Source organism: Phacochoerus africanus, chromosome 3 (assembly GCF_016906955.1).
Source record: "Phacochoerus africanus isolate WHEZ1 chromosome 3, ROS_Pafr_v1, whole genome shotgun sequence".
NCBI classification, from domain to species: Eukaryota; Metazoa; Chordata; class Mammalia; order Artiodactyla; family Suidae; genus Phacochoerus; species Phacochoerus africanus.
Genome location: NC_062546.1, coordinates 23,300,447 through 23,320,785, shown reverse-complemented (window position 1 = coordinate 23,320,785; position 20,339 = coordinate 23,300,447). Strand labels below are relative to the sequence as shown.

Genomic DNA, 20,339 nt, shown 5'->3' with positions numbered 1-20,339 from the left:
TCTGTGGTTCTCACAACCACCCGCTTCCTCTGACGGCATCACAGACTATCGAGGAGCCACCTTCCCCAAGTTCCTGTTTGTGGGGGGAGAAGCAGCTGCAGCGTCATGATCCTGGAGGGTGAGGTTCTTCTCTGGCTCTGAGGACGATCTGGTCCAGGGAGCACAGAACCCAGGGAAGTGAGCAGGTGTTACCCATGCTTATCTAATCATAAACATCACCTGAGAGTCTTGTGAGTCGTGGACTCCTGGGGTCCTTCCCCATCTTCCGAATCCAAGCCACCAGAGGAGCAGGCCAGGAACCTGCACTTTGAGAGTCCTTTGACTGGCAAAAAAAAGGAAGAACTGCCTTGGAGTGATGTGTCCCAAGTTTTAATGTGTTTAGGAATCCCCTGGGGCTCTTATTAGTGGATTCTAGTTCACTGGGTCCAGAGTCTTGAACTCTGCATCGCTAACAACTCCCAGGCCACATCCACGCTGCTGGTCTGGGGTCACACTGTGGACAATGGTTCTTCGAGTGTAGTCTCCTGGCCAGGCACCTCAGTATCATCTGAGAATTTGTTAAACATGCGAATTCCCATCTCTGATGAGGCCCCATCTCAGACCTACAGAATCAGAAACTCCACGGTGGGGGAACAGCAACCTGTTTTTTTCACAAGGCCTCCAGGTGATTCTGATGCATTCCTCAACTTGAGAATCACTCAGCTAGGATACACAATCTCTGACAGAACTGCCTTTGGTTGGTGTGTTTAAATCAATAATTAGAATTGAAATTTAATAACATCTCAGGAGTTCCCATTGTAGCTCAGCAGTAATGAACCCAACTAGTGTCCACGAGGATGTGGGTTCGATCCCTGGCCTCACTGAGTGGGTTAAGGATCCCGCATTGCTGTGGTGTACACCAGCAGCCGCAGTTCCAATTCAACCCCTACCCTGGGAACTTCCATATGCCACAGGTGCACCCCCCAAAAAATTAATCTCAGCTTATTAGAATCTAAATAACCACACCCATTTGCTGTCTCCCTATTAGGGGGGTATTACCAATCCTGGGGATATGCTTTTAACACAAAACCACTTCACAGACAATGCAGTCTTATCTGGGGCCGTGTCAGCTTGAGCACACCTGGGCTCTCTCAGCTTCCCCATGTTTCCTGGGGAAGACTGGCTTGAGATTTAACTCCTGGTGCACCTCTCATGTGGAGAGCTGAGGGAGCCACAGTAGAGACCCGTCCTGTTTAAGAGAGTCTTAACCAGGATGTTAGAGTGGGTGACGGCCACTCAAGGATGTGGCCTGTGGCTGGGAGGGAACCGATCACAGGCCCACCTTCCTGCTCCTGCAACCACACCACTGCAAGGTCCATCTTTTTCACTTAACAGACAGACTTTCAGACTCAAGGAGAGGTCCATGAACGAGGAAACAGGAATGACCATCTCTAGTCTACCACAGCCTTTCCCATTCCACTCAGGGAGACCCCTGAGAATTAGAGTTTAAAGCCTACATCTGCAGCTTTATTCATTTTCTGTTACCTCTGGGCCTGCTTCCTCATACACGAAACTGGAATAGTGACTTACTGGGTCAATAGAAGGAACATATAGGAAGGTGTAAGGGCCCAGCCTGCAGTAGGTGCTCAGTAAAAGGCTTCATAAAATACGAAAATACACTGATTTTTGCAAGAACTGGGAACTTTTTCTAGCTGGGTGTCCTTGGCCAAATCACTTACCTTTCCTCAGCTGTTCCTTATAAAACATACCGCCCACTTTGCATAGCTGCCGTGAAAACTGGGTGAGACCATTTATACTAAAAAGATTTACACAATCTTTTTTTTTTTTTTTGGATTTTAGGGCCACACCTGTGGCATATGGAGGTTCCCAGGCTAGGGGTCTAATTGGAGCTACAGCTGCCAGCCTACACCACAGCCACAGCAACACAGGATCTGAGCCATGACTGTGAGCTACACCACAGCTCATGGCAATGCCAGATCCTTAACCCACTGAGCGAGGCCAGAGATGGAACCAGCAACCTCACGGTTCCTGGTCAGATTCGTTTCCACTGCACCACCAACAGGAACTCCCACACACAATCATCTTGTATAACACCTATGTGGCCACTCCCTTGCCTCTCACAAAGCAGGGACCTCACTTTTTTTTTTTGGACTGAATAGGGAGAAAGGAAATGAAAATGAGAAGAGAATGAGTGCAGTAAGGGCCAGTCGGGTGTAGTCAGTTGGGGCCTGACTCCAGGCAAAAGCCAGGGCGGGAAAGAGGCAACCATCCATGCTGATGTGTAGCCAAGACGTCTGGAGCAAGAGGTGCTTAGAGCCAACTGTGGCCATCAAACCACCTCCGGCTCCAGAAGTCAGTACTGGCGTGTTTTGTCAGAAATGCAGCCTGGTGACCCGTATCTGCTTGCATGCACTGGTGTCCTGTCCTCTATCAGAAGGGGCAGGTCCAGTCGCTTTACAATGATCTCCCACAGACACAGCCCCTGGATCATTCAAAACTGACCTGAGATGGTGGCCTCCTGGAATTACTTGAATACAAAGACAGCTCTTTCTGGAGAAATACAGCCTGGTCTGTTTGAGGAGCCCTGGCAGGTGGCTGTCGGGTGGAATGTGGCAACCCCACACAGAGGGCAGAGCCGAGATGTGGAACACCTTTCCAAGATCTCAGCTTCTCCTCCATCCCAAAACACAGGCTTCTCAGTTTTTGATCTGAGGGGAATACAGGCATGTAGATGGGCTCAGGGTTCAATCCCGGCTGGCTTGCTGGTATGACCTTGGGTCTTGATTTTCTCACTTTATTTTTTATTTTTATTTTTTAACGGTTTTCTCTCTTTAAATGGACGGTGTCGATGGGTGGATTAATCATCAGGTACGTGGATGTGCCCAGCACAGGGCCCAAAGGCAGTCATTCGGTGCCCCCCCCCGCCACCAAAGCCCCGGGAGTGGCTTAAGAGAAGTCACTCCAGCCACCAGGTAACAATGAGACATATACAGCTTTATTTCATCATCGTAAAAAGTCGTACTCCGGCAGAGGGACGCATTCCCTATCTCAGCAGAAAGCAAAGGCTACGTCTGAAAAGCCTCTTCTTATGATCAAACTATGTAACCCTGAGCTGACATCTTGATGCCCTCAAAGCTGGGACCTTGCTGTGTGGCAGTTGCTTTTACCCTTCTCCTGGTGACACTCTCTGGGTGGCTGTGACCCCCCCCTCAAATAGCAGTGACTAAACACAATTTCACCTGGACAGGCTGCCCTTACAGATGGCCCTTTTCCCCTCCCAAAAGGGAGTTCGCAGGATTAACTTTCTGAGAAATGGGTTCTTTCTGAATTTCATGTAGCTTCCATTAAGTCTGCTGAAATCAAGGCTACACTTATTTGTATCATATTGTGTTAATGTCTTCCTCACTCTCCAGTCATTTTCTTATCATACGTAATTTCCAGGCCACACCTCTCCCTTTTTGGGTGATTGACGAGAGCTTCTCCTGGGAGATGCTTCCCGCAGACGTGGGGTATGTGGTATCAAACACTGCAGAGACATCCGTTTTGCTCTGATAGAACAGAGGCCTGGAATTTCTTTTTCCACCTTTCTGTGCTAAGACAGTCTAATAATTAAGTCACACTCACTCCTCGGGAAAAACTCCACAGTGCCTCAGAACCTCATCGTCCACAGGCTTCTAGAAGAACATCTTCCTCCCTTTTATTTGTAGAACAGCGTATGTGAATTCGTGTGGACAGGAGGAGGTGGCTGGACATCCAGCCTGCTTCTCTAGGTAACAGGCTCCCTTCTGAGGGTCATAATCAGTCAACAGTCACAACAGCAATTATGATCTTCCACATTCCTCAGAGCTGCTTTCTCCTGAAGTCACTTTGCGAATTCTGTTGACCAATTTGGAATTGAAAAGAGAATGGAGTGGCCTACCCAACCTAGAAATCTGTTCTACTTATTTCCCCTAAAAACAGCACTGAAAATGCAAAAAATAACAGTCACCCTCCCTTTTTCTTTTTTTTTTTTTTGCAGAAGCTCTACAAGAAAGCATGTCTAAAATCACAGAACTATGCACACACAAACACAAACACGCGTGCTCACACACATACATCAGGATCAAAGAATCTTAGATACATAGTTGAGAAAGCACAGGGAGAAGCTGGCCAGAGAAGATATGGAGATCTGAGCAGCTAAAGACATGGAATGTTTTAGTAATGACATGGAAGTGGTTCTTGGTACATACAAAAAGGTGGGTGGGCAGGCAGAGAGGATGATAAATCCAGGATACGAGAGAGAGAGAGAGAGAGAGAGAGTCAGTGGCCATGCAGGAGTTAAAGATAGATGCCAGTTTGCTGGAGGAAGTGTTATATTATGGAGTGGTCGTTTGAAGGAGGATGGACTTGCATGGTCCAGGGGAGGAGCATCTGCTTAGCAGGACACCTCCATGGTCTGGTGTCTGTCCAGAACATCAGGGGACTCAGAAGATTCTTGAGTTCCATCTGACTGATTGCTGGTGACAGATCGGCTGAAGGCACTTTCTCCAGAGCCGATGCTACTCGAGGTTGAGTGGGTTCGTGATCGGGCGAGCCGGGTCATGCTGGCAGATGGGACTGTAAGAAAGAACCAAGAGGACTATAGGATGGAGCCCTGGTGGAGCTCAGCTAATCTAGAAGTTTCACCGAAGGCTTTATGTTTAGCTTTCCCAACCCATTTAAGGTGACGCCAGGAGAAGACATAGCCACCCCCACCTGGCGTGACTGGCACTAGGTGAGGGGCTACAGGCATGGCTGCAGCAATCTTCTGGAATCCCAGCTGACTCTAATTCACGGTAGAACAGGGGGAAACCTAAGTCTAGAGTACAGCTGCTTAGCTACGTCCACGCCATTCATACAGTGACTAGGAAGGAGGCTTTGGGAAACCTGTGGTGCATGCGAGACCAAACCAAAAGAAAGACAAACCACACAAGTATGAAGGTGCTTCACAAACAGTGCAAGCCCGATACAACAAGACTACCATCCGTGTCCACAAGCTACCCCTGCTACATGGAGAGGAAACATGTAGAAAGGTGTGGGGTAGGGAGTGCAGGTAGGCCTGGAGCTGGGCTCTACACAGACAGTGCGTCCAAGCTGCCTGTGAGGAAGAGCTCTGGGGCGGCTGTTTAACTCAGACTCCTATTCCGCCACTGCTCTGGCTGTAAGGTCCTTCCAGCTTGGCCAGGACGGGGCCTGACTCAGCATACCTCCCTGCTTATTCTTCTGAGGCATGAGCCACTTTCCCAGCTGTCATTTCAACACTGGGGGTCAAAATATGCCATCACCTGCAGTTTTCCAGGCAAAGGCTCTCAAATTTAGAATCCTACATCTGGGTTAAATCAAGGATCAACAAGTAGGCAGTGGTTTAAGAAGGGCCCTACCTATAACATTTCAGCTGCTGCTGTGACCCTGGCTGTTAAAACCTGCTCTTTGTCCCTCCTAAAAACCAGGGCTGGACCTGCAGGCTAACCCTCTGGGGCAGAATGAGCCACGTTCTATCGGGCTCTCACTGCACAGGAAAACCGCGGACATGCTGCGGGCAGCCAACGCAGCCAGGAGAGTGTGGCTGGGAGGTGGGAGCGGGACCGCACAGAGGAAGGTACCTGACTCGGTGCTCAGGTGACTGAGCTGCACATACGGGACTGGAAGCAGGTTGGACACAGGAAAAGGCAGGTTAGTGACCCAAGAGTGCCAAGTGGCAACCTCAGCTGCCTAGCAGACACTGATAGAACACTCTAAGCCAGGGACAAAGGTTTTTTTTTTTTTTTTTTTGTCTTTTTGCTATTTCTAGGGCTGCTCCCTCGGCATATGGAGGTTCCCAGGCTAGGGGTCGAATCGGAGCTGTAGCCACCGGCCTACGCCAGAGCCACAGCAACGCAGGATCCGAGCCGAGTCTGCAACCTACACCACAGCTCACGGCAACGCTGGATCGTTAACCCACTGAGCAAGGGCAGGGTCCGAATCCGCAACCTCATGGTTCCTAGTCGGATTCGTTAACCACTGCGCCACGACGGGAACTCCTAAAGTTTTATTTTTAGGTCCCAGAAAGGGGATGAGGCTGCTTGATACTTCAATAACATCTCAGATATTCTCTCAACTAATCAAAGACAACTGTTTCCCCTCCACTCTAAACAGCCCACCTGGTTGGATCAGAATCAGGGTGGAAGATGAGCTCTTTTCTAGGAAAGGACAGGACTTCCGCTCCTCCCAGCAAGCCAAAGGGATATGGTGTGGGCTCGGTTGGTAGTGGCTCACAGACGGGGGTGACACAGCCACTCTATAGACAAGACATACACGGCCTGCCTGCCAGGTACAGGGCTGTACCCAGGGGCCCAGCAGCTGTCCAGAGCAGCTGCCCCAAGATCATTATCCATAATGATACTGACGATGGGAGAAAAATCGCCCTACTGAGTAAAGAGCTCTGTACCTGGGTGGAAGGGTTTTCCTTTTTGAAACTCTGAGAAAGGAGCAAGCGTGGATATTCTGTGACAAATGAGAACGCTCAGGGGTCTCACGATACAGAGACCAGGACAGTGGTACATGACACAGACAAATCCTTTAATACACTCGAAAATGTTCTGCAAGATCATCTCCTCTGGTGGAGTAGATTTAATGGAGGACACTACCCTCTTCTGGCATCTCAATTTTGTTTTTCCAGGCCAAGAGTCACTTACCAGCTGAGATCAAATGTAAACTAATAACTTCAGATTCATAGCTAGGCCTTCAGTGGTTGAAAACATGGGCCCTGGAGTCACACCACCAGGGTTTGAATCATGTCTGCAGCTGAACTGTTACCGTGGGAATGTTTAGCCTCTTTGAGCCTCAGTTTCCTCTTCGATAAAATGGAACTAATGATAGAACTTACTTTTTTTTTTTTTCCTCTTTTTGCCTTTTCTAGGGCTGCTCCCACGGCATATGGAGGTTCCCAGGCTAGGGGTCGAATCGGAGCTGTAGCCACCCGCCTACACCAGAGCCACAGCAACATGGGATCCGAGCCACGTCTGCGACCTACACCACGGCTCATGGCAATGCAGGGTTCTTAAACCCACTGAGCAAGGCCAGGGATCGAACCCGCAACCTCATGGTTCCTAGTCAGATTCGTTAACCACTGCGCCACAATGGGAACTCCAGAACTTACCTCTTAAGAATATAAAGTGCTTGGCTCACAGTAAATGTTTAATAAGCATTAACTCATCTTTATGTATATGCACAGATGAACGTTTCATAAATGTTTTGGCTTTTTTTTTTCTTAATTTCTTTCTTTTTTTAATGGCTGCACCCGCGGCATATGGAAGTTCCCGGACCAGGGATTGAACCTGGGTCTCTGCAGCAACCTGAGCTACTGCAGTCAGATTCTTAACCCATGGCACCACAGTGGGAACTCCAACATTTTGGCTTGACTTGACTTCAGGGTGGCTAGCACAGAGATTATGCCCTGAGAATTGAGCACTCCCCAGATGTCAAAAGGACCCCATTACCAATAAATCTTTGTGAGAATAGAAAGTTATATACTACTCACTGTAGCCCATTCCCTGCAAAAAGTACTTGAAGGCCTCGGTGAGCTTCCCAGGCTAAGAGGACAAAATAAGAAGGCATTAATCTTTGCATAGGCAGAGAGCTGGAATCAAATGGGTGCTTTAAAAAAAAAAAAAAATCTTCTTACCTGAACTACTTGGGGTAGTCCACCACAGTCTGCCATCTAAAAGAAGAAAAACAAGTAAGTCAGCTGAAAACTTACACCTAAAGGAAATGCTCTGAACATTTATGAGTCCTTTCAAGCAGGACAGGATCAAATTTTAGGTGCTTTAACTTAATGTTTAACTGCATCCACATGTCCATCTCCTCAAGGCACTCTTTTTTTTTTTTTTTGTCTTTTTGCCTTTTCTAGGGCCGCTCCTGCGGTATATGGAGGTTCCCAGGCTAGGGGTCTAATCAGAGCTGTAGCTGCCAGCCTACACCAGAGCCACAGCAACTCGGGATCTGAGCCACGTCTGCGAACTACACCACAGCTCACGGCAACGCCGGATCCTTAACCCACTGAGCAAGGCCAGGGATCGAACCCACAACCTCATGGTTCCTAGTCGGATTCGTTAACCACTGCGCCACGACAGGAACTCCCGCACTTGCATTTCTAACAAGCTCCAAGGTGATGCATATTCTGCCAGCCTGCAGAGAACACTGCTTCTAGGGCATGATGACCAATCATGAGGGCACCCTCTTCCTTGCAGCTGTCATGCATTCCATACTCAGATAGCAGCCTTTCCAGGCTGTTGTTGTTTTTTTTTTTTTTTTTAAAGAGACATGAGCCCCATGGTCTCCCTTCACTAGCACGAAAACGTTGAGTGTGGATGTTATTCAGCAGATGGGAATGCCACAGAAGGCCCAGGAATTTGAGGTTAAGAGGGAACAGTCAGTCTCCCGAAAATTCTAAGCTTCAGATCAGGAACAAACATTTAACCTATTCGAGTACAAAACAGACCTAACTGGCTCAGGCTGTATTTTCATGAAGTTTAGAAAACTTCTGTTTAGAACTGTTAAGATAGTTCCCATATGCAAAGAGAATATTGACAAAGACGATTTCTAAGCTTGATACCTATCAGAGAATCAGTTCCCTCATGCTGTTGTGGATGGGCATTTTTGTCCAGAAATAAGCACATCTATGGCTACTATGAAGTTCACTTCTGTGCTTTTGGGAAACTGATTCAAATCTGCAGTGAAAGGCAAATCTGAAACCATATATTTAAAATTTATATTTTAGACTCGTCACCTGGACCCCAGAACACTGAGTTTTGTCACCTCAGAGCATTAACCTCAAGTTATATTTCCAGGAACTATGGGCTGTTTCTGTGGCAGCACTTCCCTTTTAACCACACTAAAGGAAAGAAAGCAGAAGTCTTTCAGGCTCAGAAAGTAGCAGAAAGCAACACTCTCTATTTGCCCTAGGAGAAAAGAAAAGGCATCTACTCTCATGATCAGAATGTTATTGGATCAATACAAGGGGATTTAGCTTGTCAAGAATTTCCGTCCATTATCCTATTTCTCACAACATTAAGTAATGCTTACCAAGTTTTTATTTATTTATTTTTGCCTTTTTAGAGCTGCACCAGAGGCATATGGAGGTTCCCAGGCTAGGGGTCGAACAGGAGCTACAATTGCCGGTCTACGCCACAACCACAGCAACATCAGATCTGAGCTGCGTCTGCAACCTACACCACAGATCACGGCAACGCTGGATCCTTAACCCACTGAGTGAGGCCAGGGATCAAACCTGCAACCTCATGGTTCCTAGTTGGATTTGTTTCCACTGCACCATGATGGCAACTCCCTTATTAAGGTTTTAATGACACAGGAAGATGTTTGCATGTTAAAAAGTTGAGGAAAAAAGATATAGGGCTATAAATAGCCTATGATCTTTTTAATTTTTTTCATTTTTGGCTGCACCCCCCTCCCCCCAACAAACTTCAGCATGTGGAAGTTTCCAGGCCAGGGATGGAACCTGCAACACAGCAGTGAATAGAGCCACAGAAGTGACAACGCTGGATCCTTAACCCACTAAGCCACAGAGAACTCTGCCTAAAACCTTAATGATGTAAAAATGTACAGGAAAGAGACCAGTATTTTTACCAGAGGTTACCTTTGGGTGGTAGGATTATGGATAATTTTCATTTATTTTATTCTTCTATATTTCCATTCTTTTTTTCTATTTTCCAATCTTGTACAATGAGAATATATTTAGAAAAAATTTTTTCTAAGAGAAAGAATCAGAGAAAAAGAAAAGATTTCCTGGAGTTCCCATTGTGGCTCAGTAGTTAAAGAATCCGACTAGGAACCATGAGGTTGCGCGTTCGATCCCTGGCCTTGCTCAGTGGGTTAAGGATGCGGCGTTGCCATGAGCTGTGGTGTAGGTTGAAGACTTGGCTCGGATCTGGCATTGCTGTGGTTCTGGTGTAGGCCGGTGGCTACAGCTCTGATTAGACCCCTAGCCTGGGAACCTCCATACGCCGTGGGTGCGGCCCCAGAAAATACAAAAAAAAAAAAAGAGAGAGAGACAAAAAAATAAAAGCTTTCCTTCTTTCTGGGCAATTATTCCAGAAATAAAGTACTTTGAACCACGCATAATTTACTAATGGTTGGCTACGAGGAAAAAACACATTACCTTTAGCAATGTTGTATTTACAGGATTCAGGCGAGAATTGCATTCAACCTAAAAAAAGAAAAGAAAATTTTATGAACTGCTAGAAAAATAAGAAACAGCTTGGCATGAGAAGGATCTTCCAAGAGCAATAGCTCAGTTTGGAGGTGGCTGAATCAGCCAAAGAAATTGCCAAAATATAAACTGGGAGATATATTTGTACGATGTATTTTATATCTTACATTTCTTAGCAGATCTAAAAATCTGACTAAGTTCATTTTCTGCATCTGTTACAAGTAGAGTCTTCAAAGAACTACATGTTGACTCTAATATCTCCTACTGGCTGCACAACATTGGGATGGTTACGTACTTCTTTAAACGTGAACTGGGAGTTCCCGTTGTGGCGGAGCGGAAACAAATCCGACTAGTATCCTTGAGGATGCAGGTTCCATCCCTGACCTTGCTCAGTGGGTCCGAGACCAGGCGTTGCTGTGAGCTGTGGTGTAAGCTGGCAGCTGTAGCTACGATTCAACCCCTAGCCTAGGTACTTCCACATGCCTCGGGTTCAGCCCTAATAAAAAAATAAAATAAAAAAAAAATAAACGGTGAACTGGACCATAGTCCTTACCTACTGGAGTCTTGAGGACTTCCCAGCACAGCTGGCCCTTCTGAATGAACCCTTGCACCTCCTCTGCCCATTCCTCACATCCTTCCTGTGCTCTGGAGGTGGTGGGGTTTGCTATTCCTTACACTCTTCTGTCTCAAGACCTTGGTTACTCCATCTAAGGTTGAACCCCCCTATGTTTGCTTTTTCTTCCTCCACAGCAGTCATCACAATTAAGAATTACAACCTTGTATATGTACATGTTTGGTATCTCCTACATTTGTATCCACAAAGGCAGGGACCTCCGTAGGATATAGGGAGATAAACTCTAGGTTTAACAATGTTTTATGGTTAACTTGAGTAACGCGATCTCTCCTTTACACCTGCTTCCCAAGCACACATGTGCTAAGAACATGGAATCTACTAGGGTGAAAACATGTAACACAAGGCAGAATGAGATCACGTAAATATTTCATTTCTGAGCTTAGTGAGTATAGAAGGATGGGTAGGATTTCTACAGATAGAGTAAGTAGGGGTGGGCATTTGATGGCTTCCAGAGTCAGGGGAAAGCATAAGCAAAGGCCCAGGGGATGCAAAGTGAATGTGCAGGGCACGCGTGGGGTTACAGAGATGCACGGCCTGAGGAAACACTGCGGGGAGAGGGCTGTGGGAGGCAAGAAGCCATGGAGGGCTTCTGAGGTGACAGGATATGAGTTGTCTTAGGAAATTAACCAGCAGGCACCTGTATGACAGACTGCAGAGCCTGCAAGTCAGTAAGAGAGTTTTTAAAATTACATAGGCAAGAGCCAGGAATCCAGGAGCTCCCGATGTGGTGCAACAGGATCGATGGTGTCTTGGGTGCACCGGGACTCAAATTCTGTTTCTGGCCCAGTACAGCGGGTTAAGGATCCAGTGTTGCTGCAGGTGTAGTTTAGGTCTCAACTGTGGCTAAGATCGGATCCCTGGCCCACGAAGGCCATATGTCTTGGGGTGGCCAAAAAAAAAAAAAGAACCAGGAATCTAGCTGAACATTTATTTTGGGGAATTTCTGATGGGTAGATATTAAAAACTTCCAAAATCAGGGGATTATGGAATTCCCATTGTGGCTTAGTGGAAACTAACCTGACTAGTATCCATGAGGATGCGGGTTCAATCCCTGGCCTCGCTCAGTGGGTTAAGGAGGATCTGGCATTGCTGTGAGCTGTGGTGTAAATCGCAGACGCGATTTAGACTCATGTTGCTGTGGCTGTGGCAAAGGTGGGGAGCTATAGCTCCAATTCTATCCCTAGCTTGGGAATGTCCATATGCCTCGAGTACGGCCCTAAAAGAAAGCAAAAATAAATACATAAACAAATAAATAAAATCAAGGGATTATTTAAAAGCTAGGATAACCAAATCAAAGTTTTTGCTCCATACAAATGACAACGCAGTGACAAACAAACATACCCATTTACTTACTATGGAATTGTGCTCTAAAGAGTAGAATGTAAAAACTGGATCCCTAACTGCCAGGCACAGTGCTGAGAATAAAGTAAATATATAACAAGTATTTTCTGGAAAAATGAACTCCCAAGTCTGGATTTAATATAATAAAATCATGCTTTCCTTGGTTCAGCACTTTGTAATTTCTGTAACTTTACACAAAGCCTCAGTGTCTGGTACGCCAAGCACAATGGTTGGTTTTTTTTTTTGTCTTTTTGCCATTTCTTGGGCCGCTCCCGTGGCATATGGAGGTTCCCAGGCTAGGGGTCGAATCGGAGCTGTAGCCACTGGCCTACGCCAGAGCCACAGCAACGCAGGATCTGAGCCGCGTCTGCAACCTACACCACAGCTCATGGCAACGCCGGATCCTTAACCCACTGAGCAAGGGCAGGGACCGAACCCGAAACCTCATGGCTCCTAGTCGGATTCGTTAACCACTGCGCCACGACAGGAACTCCACAATGGTTGGTTTTTGACATCTCTACTCTCCCCTAGCTTCTCAAATGCACAGGCTCCATCTTATCTGATTTTATTCTCTACAGCATCAAGCATATACGAGACGCCAAAATACGATGCTGAATGAATAAGTGAGCAAGAAGAGCTAGCAACAGTGACTGAGCAGAACTTGTGGAGTTTCTCCCTGCTGTTCTGTGCAGGGGCACAGCCATTTAATCTCTACCAATTTATGGGATAAAAGGCTCTAGAAGGGGAGCTAGTTTTGAACACATCTAGAAGAGCACCTAGTGTGTGGTACAGAAAGGGCATCTAAAGTTCTTCTCTACAAGTATTGAGAAAGTGTGGAAATCAGAGAAAAAGATCTTATCTGCATTGGTCAATTTATATAGTCTTGCAATATAATTGGTAATGTTGCTTTAAGTCCATGCAATTTAAATTTTTATTTATTTTTATTTTTTCGGCCACATCCACAGCATGTGGAAGTTGCTGGGCCAGCAAACAAACCCGAGCTGCAATTGCAGCAATGCCGGATCCTTAATCCACTGCGTCACATGGGAACTTGGAGTCCATGCAATTTTAAAAAGACAATTCAGCATTCTCCTGCTTTAAGTACACATTTGTGATTTTTTTCTTTTTTGCTTTTTAGGGCTGCACCTGCAGCATATGGAAATTCCCTGGCTAGGGGTGGAATTGGAGCTGCAGCTGCCAGACTGTGCCACAGCCACAGCCACAGCAGCATGGGATCTAAGCCATAACCCACTGAGCAAGGCCAGGGATCGAACCCATATCCTCATGGATACTAGAGTCAGGTTCATTAACCATGATAGGAACTCTATCTTTGGGGATTTTTATTTTTTTCAGTTGGGGGTTATTTGCCTCTGTGCTCAAGCCACACCATGTATTTTACGCTAGACACAGAATGTTTTACAGGGCAATTCAGGGAAGTGCAAATATATTCTATTGCCACATCTATCTCACCCTACAAACATTCCCCTGCCAAGCAACTTTCTCTTCTGTGTCAACATCTCTGGCTAAGTATTAGATTCCTTTTCCAAAAAGCCTTACTCCCTAATATTTTGTTCTAAATAGGGCAGAAGGGAAGGAAACCAGATAATTTCATGCAGATACTTAGTTATGTATGCTATGGGAAAGAAGCAAATGATAACAGACTTATGAAAAATTGTCAGATTCATCTGTAATTAAAGAAGTGTAAATGAAAACAGTGGGATACCAGAGTTCCCGTTGTGGCACAGCAGAAACGAATCCGACTAATATCCACGAAGATGCGAGTTTGATCCCTGGCCGTGCCATGAGCTGTCTGAAGGTCTTAAGACCCGGCTTGGATCTGTTGTTGCTGTGGTTACAGCTCTGATTCAACCCCTAGCCTGGGAACCTCCATATGCCATGGATGCGGCCCTTAAAAAAAAGCAAAAAAAAAAAAAAGGGGTGGGGTGGGGTGGGGGAATACCAATTTTAATCAAGTTAAACTACTAATACAATTTAAAAGTTATGCTGAACAGCATGCTGTGAAACAGGCACTCTCATACATTGCCAGTGGCAACACACTGTTACATCTTTTCTGGAAAGGACTCTGGCAAAATGTATTAAAAACCTTACAAAGAAAAAAAAAACAAAACTTACAAAGGCTTATGATATTTTTGGCTGCACCCACAGCATGTAGAAATTCCCAGGCAAGGGACTGAACCCACACCTCAGCAGCAGCCTGAGCCACTGCAGTGATAATGCCAGATCCTTAACCTGCTGAGTCACCAAGGAACTCCAGTTTTTGATTTTTTTTCTTTTTAGGGCTGCGTATGCAGCATATAGGGATCAAATCGTAGGTATAGCTGCTGGCCTACTCCACAGCCACAGCAACACCAGATCCAAGCCGTGTCTGTGACCTGTATCACAGCTCACGGCAATGCTGCATCCTTAACCCAGGGATCAAACCCATATTCTCATGGATGCTAGCCAGGTTTGTTACCGCTGAGCCACAACAGGAACTCCTCCAGTTTATGATTATTGACATACTAATTCCATCTCATCCTAGGGAAACAATCAAACATTCTGGCAAAGACTCTATAAGGACATTCAACAGCAACATTATTAATGGAGCAAAATCAGAGATAATCAACAGGATGGAGTCCCCTGGTGGCTCAGTGGGTTAAGGATCTGGCATTGTTGCTGCTGTGGCTCAGGTTAGTGCTGTGGCGCAGGTTTGATCCCTGGCCCAGGGACGCGGGTGAGTCCCCACCCCCCAAAAAAGAAATAATCAATTGGAGAATGAGATTAAATAAGTAAGAGTATATTTATAAGACTGAGTACTTATAGACACACTGACTTTATAATATGGAAATATGCTGTCAATAGTGTTAAGTAATCAAGTCCCAAAACCTTGTATCTCTAATACCATCCAATCTATGTTAAAGAAAAAGATAACAGGTTGTCTTTGGGTTAATGGGATCATGATTTTTTCTAATTACCAATTTTCTACAATGAGCATATATTATTTTTACCAATGTGCTACATGTTTGAGAAAGATGTAGGGAAAAGCATCCAGGCGCTCAGCTGCCTTCCAGCCTGCTGATACAGTTCCAGATTTGCAGTGGCTACAGAAGGCCGGAGCTGTCAGAAATCTGACGATAAACAAATGGTGTTTAGTTGTACTACTTGCCACAAAGTGGACTGCAATGCACTACCCAGAGCAGTCAAGGGCAATACTGATCCCTTCTGATGAAACCTAGCAGTCACCGAGGAATTCTTTTTCCAGACTGGACAGTCAAGAGCAAACCTTGGTATATATAATCAGAAAAAGCAAAAACTAGTATCTACCAACTATTTCTAGTGCATCAGTGGTATGCTATTCCCAACTGATTGTACTTCATCTCCTTCATCTTCACAAGATCAGGACATACTTACCACAGCCTCAACTGCAGGTGAATTGTCACCTACCACCAATAAAGTAGAACACCTGGGGGAAAGCAAAATAAGAGGTGACACTCAGCAAGCAACACGTACCCTCCACTGAACCCTGACTTCGTCTATCAAAGGCAGAGATGTTAAGCAACTTAGTGGGGAGACTGAGGGACTTACTTTAATGTCTTTGATTTGTTATCATTTTGTCCCAGGATGGGTCTTTCAATCTCCAGGTCTTTGCGTCTAGAAAAACAAAGGAAACAATGCCCTTTTCAGGTAAGATCATAGCAATTCAAGTTACTTCCTGGTTGTAAGAAACAAAGTGTATCAAGGAATCCTAAAACTATCTTTCCTTCACACCTGATGAGGGAAGGGTGCACTTTATTTCCAAATAGCCTCGTCAGTGGCATCCTGAGTGGTATAGAGCAAAAAAAGGGACACTGTGGGATGCTAAAAGGAGGCAACTTCAACAATTAACAGCAATGCTACTGAAATCCTCAAGTCCAAAGTGTTTAATTTTTCAACCAGTTTATAGCAATAATTTTTTAAGGGGAACTTTTTTGGGGAACCATTTTCCTGGTAACTAACAGTTTGGCGCAGTATTTAATAACCTTTCTGATATCAACTAAAAATAAGAAGGTTCTGTTATATAGAGGAAGGAGCTTAGAGAGACTGGGTTCAAAACCTGGCTTTGCTTCTGACTGGCTGCGCAATTCTGGGTAAGTTACGGCTGAACCAATTCCTCATGTACCCAGAAAGCTAGGAGCTAACATTTTTACCTTGGAGAAGAGGGTCCCAAGATAGGAATTAGGTTTCTCTCAGTGACTGCGAGAGATGTGACAGGTTTGGGAATACACAAACAAAAGAAAATTTTACTAGTGTTCACATATCACTTCTGCCTGATGACAGGATATCAGTAGAGAGAGACTGAAGTCCACGGCTTCTATCTTTTGCTTTCTCTACATTCATTTTTCTGTGCCACCTCAATTTTGTGTGTGTGTACATAACTGTAGGTACTTTTGGTCTCAAAAACATCTTAAAACTATAACTTGTGGTTGAACGGGGCTGAAATAGCCTCCAGTTTCATTCATTCAGTTCATTCATTCCTCTTGAAAGCTGTTTTCTTTTCTGTTTTTGGCCGTACTCAAGGCATACAGAAGTTCCTAAGCTTGGGATCAAACTTGAGCAATGCCATCACACAACACTGGAAGAAGTAGTTTACGTCCCTTTCTCCTCTCTCTTAAATATCCAGTATCTCTTAGACCTGGTCTCCATTTAAGTGAAGGAATAGAAATAACTGTACCCGTTATAAGAACTCAGGAAGAGCTGTAGGTTTTCTTGGTTGATATCTTGGGCAATATGTAGTCTGTAGGTTTGAATCAGGTCCAGGTTGGCTTGCAACTCTTCCTACAACAATTAAAAGAAGACATGGATAAACTTCTGAGCTACAGGACAAGTCTATATTGTTTGGTTTGCATTCTCAGTGCCCAAAGCCACAGCTCCCTGCCCATGATGGGAAGCGGGTAGAGCATGGGGCCTACTGATGTACTGGTAGGATGAAGGGTTGACATCTTTTTTATCTGCATCAGTCTGGTTCAGTGCCATATTCTGTGCTGGATAAGGGCACCAAAGAATCTATGATAGAAAAGGCTGGTAATCAACTCCAGGTCAAGCACGAAAACCTAGATATATGCTCTGAATATCCTTCCCTGCAGAAGAGTAGAAATTGCACTAAACTACGACTCAAGTATTAGCTCTGAAACTTAGGTTACCTAACCATTCAGGATGCTAGTTTCCTTATTTATGTGTGTACGTGTTTTTTTTTTTTCATGTTCTGCCATTCTCATAAAAATAGTGTTTGTAATATGAAGCTAATAACCAGGTACCTAACAGGGCTGCTTTAAAGACTAAATAACAAAAGTTATATGAACTGTAAACTGTAAAATAAATGGAAAGTAACATTTCTATTAGTAGCCATAAATTTGCATAATGTGTATCTTCAATATAACCAACATATCTATAGACTATTGTTCAATAATATACATTATAGAATTATATATTAAATTCTATTTATGATATTTTATTAGTCAATTTACCATTTAATCTTATTACTAACACTATGTTTTTACTGAGGCAGAGTTGTTTACATTAGTTCAAGCATACAATATAATTCAAAAATTTTATAGATCATATTCCATCTAAAGTTATTATGAAATATTGGCTATATTCTCTATATAAAATTTAAGAGAAACAAATGGTCTATCAGTAAAAAGAGAATCTCCCTCCCCACTACGCACTGTCTGGTGGTCCCTCTCTTGCTGGCCTTCTTGGAGACCACCAGAACCAGCTGCCAGGTTTTTTGTATACAAAAGCACATATATACATATGTGTACACTCACATACCCCAGTAAGTAGTTTTAAGCAGAAGGGAAAATGTTTGCATTGGAGAAAAGAAATCTATCAGTGATAGTGAGAGAGTCAGTTACTCAATCTAGGGCAGTGTGTAAAGGTCACCAACAGCAAGCATGGTAGAGAGAGAGATAAGGAGAACGTGTTTGCGTTCTTACTGCGATACGGGCAAAATGAGCCAAGAGTACAGGTGGAAACTGACCAAGTGGATCAGAGTCTACCCAAAACTTAAAGGGCACCGGAGCCACTCCAAGGAAACATGGTTGGGTGCTGAAGATATTACAGTAAGAAAAGTGAACCACATGGCAATTAGAAATGAAATGATTTCTCCAGCTCCCCCTTGAAGGTTTGGAGAGGAAACTGAGCAGCAAAGTTTGAGATAAAAAAGGGAAGAAAATCACTAGATCACAACCCAAGATACAAACAAGCTTAAGGACTTCTGAGGACATTTCCCAGACTGTCAAATGAAGCTGAGAGATACCAGAACAAATTGAATAAATAATTACAGAAATTCATTCCTGGTTCCTAAGCCATGATGGTAGAACAGTATCATATTGCATTCTCCCCAGGTCCTTGAGGGAAAAAAAAAAAAAAAAAAAAGGGAAGAAATGATAGTGGTGTAAAGGCGATAAAAATGGTTTGCGTCAATGGAACGTCTTAGGAAAAGCTGTTGCGTATAAAAACACAAACTGTACTCTGCTAGACACGTCGTGCCACACTGTCTTTCCACTTACAAGTATGGCAGAGGGCATTCCTTACCAGGACTTATTTATACCACTTGTTTTCTTGAATCCTTGCCAGTACAAATGATCACTCTTCTTTGATTTTGCTAATTTGATAGATAGAAAAGGGGATATCACTGTGGGGTTTTTCTTATTAGTGAAGATGACATTATTAATGTTTAGAAACTTTATTTGCTTCCACTTCAAAGCAATAAGAGCAATACATGCATTTGCTTGCCTAATTTTTTTTTTTTTTTGGATACACCTGTGGCATGTGCAAGTTCTCTTGCCAGGGATCGAACCAGAATCACAGCAGTGACAACCCTGAGTCCTAACTGCTAGATCACCAGGCAACTTTTTTTTTTTTTTTGCTTGCTTAAATTTTTCTTTTCTTTTGTCTTTTTAGGGCCTAACCTGCGGCATATGGAGGTTTCCAGGCTAGGGGTCGAATCAGAGCTACTGTAGCTGCTGACCTATACCACAGCCACAGCAATGCAGGATCTGAGCTGCATCTGGGACCTACACCATAGCTCACGGCAATGCCAGATCCTTAACCCACTGAGTGAGGCCAGGGATCGAACCTGTGTCCTCATGGATACTAGTGAGATTTGTTTCCACTGAGCCACGACAAGAACTCATGCTTGCTTAAATTTCAAATGAATTCTTCAGCCTTGTGACAATCTACTGTCTATGACCTCATATTTTTATAAAAAAATTTTATTGAAGTGTAGTTGATTTACAATGTTGTGTTAATCTCTGATGTATAGCAAGTGGTATAGTTATGTATAATCTTATTCATATTCTTTTCCATTATGGTTTACCCCAGGATATTAAATATATAGTTCTCTGTCCTACACTGTAGGACCTTGTTGTTTATCAATCCTGTATGTAAATTTTAATCTGCTAATCCCAAACTCCCAATCTCCCCCACCCCAAATTGTTCTCTGTATCTGCCTCACAAGGTTTTTTTTTTTTGCCTTTTCTTGAGCCGCTCCGGCAGCATATGGAGGTTCCCAGGCTAGGGGTCTAATCTGAGCTGCAGCCACCAGCCTACGCCAGAGCCACAGCAACGCGGGATCTGAGCCGAGTCTGCGACCCACACCACAGCTCACGGCAATGCCGGATCGTTAACCCACTGAGCAAGGGCAGGGATCAAACCCACAACCTCATGGTTCCTAGTCGGATTCATTAACCACTGTGCCACGACAAGAACTCCATCACATGTTTTTAATTAAACACATTATGTATATATTGTGAAGATATTCTTATTTTATAGAAATCATTAAAATTCTCATCTAAGCTTTTCCTTATTTGAAATAGTATTAATGTCTACAATTTGAATGCAAACACCTCAAGGCCTTGTTCTTCCACATCAGGTGCTTCTCTGGCTAATCAACCTGTGCAGGTATCCTACACTAAGTCTCCCCCAGGTTAATTAGAACCCCCAAATACATCTTATAATTCCTTCCTCTGTTTCTTCTTCTTCTACTTCTTTTTTTTTTTGCTTTTTTAGGGCCACATGTGCAACATATGGAAGTTCCCAGGCTAGGGGTGGAATTGGAGCTACAGCTGCTGGCCTATGCTGCAGCTACAGCAACTC

The 20,339-nt window shown here is 44.4% G+C and overlaps 1 protein-coding gene across 6 annotated transcripts in view; it reads right to left on the bottom strand.

The window, feature by feature from the left end:
- Positions 1 to 2,973: 2,973 nt before the first annotated feature.
- The window catches only part of NDRG3 (NDRG family member 3), an 81,102-nt gene continuing 63,736 nt past the window's right edge, over positions 2,974 to 20,339 (bottom strand). For 3 of the 6 annotated variants that reach the window (XM_047771150.1, XM_047771152.1, XM_047771155.1), the window contains 8 exons: positions 16,912 to 17,015; positions 15,786 to 15,851; positions 15,612 to 15,663; positions 10,175 to 10,222; positions 7,682 to 7,717; positions 7,538 to 7,589; positions 5,622 to 5,660; positions 2,974 to 4,596 (listed from right to left, as the gene is read on the bottom strand). In XM_047771150.1, coding sequence (XP_047627106.1) covers positions 4,415 to 4,596; positions 5,622 to 5,660; positions 7,538 to 7,589; positions 7,682 to 7,717; positions 10,175 to 10,222; positions 15,612 to 15,663; positions 15,786 to 15,851; positions 16,912 to 17,015 — 579 coding nt within the window. In that variant the 3' untranslated portion in view covers positions 2,974 to 4,414. The remainder of the gene's footprint in view (positions 4,597 to 5,621; positions 5,661 to 7,537; positions 7,590 to 7,681; positions 7,718 to 10,174; positions 10,223 to 15,611; positions 15,664 to 15,785; positions 15,852 to 16,911; positions 17,016 to 20,339) is intronic. The other 3 variants (XM_047771153.1, XM_047771154.1, XM_047771151.1) reach the window with 2 other exon arrangements.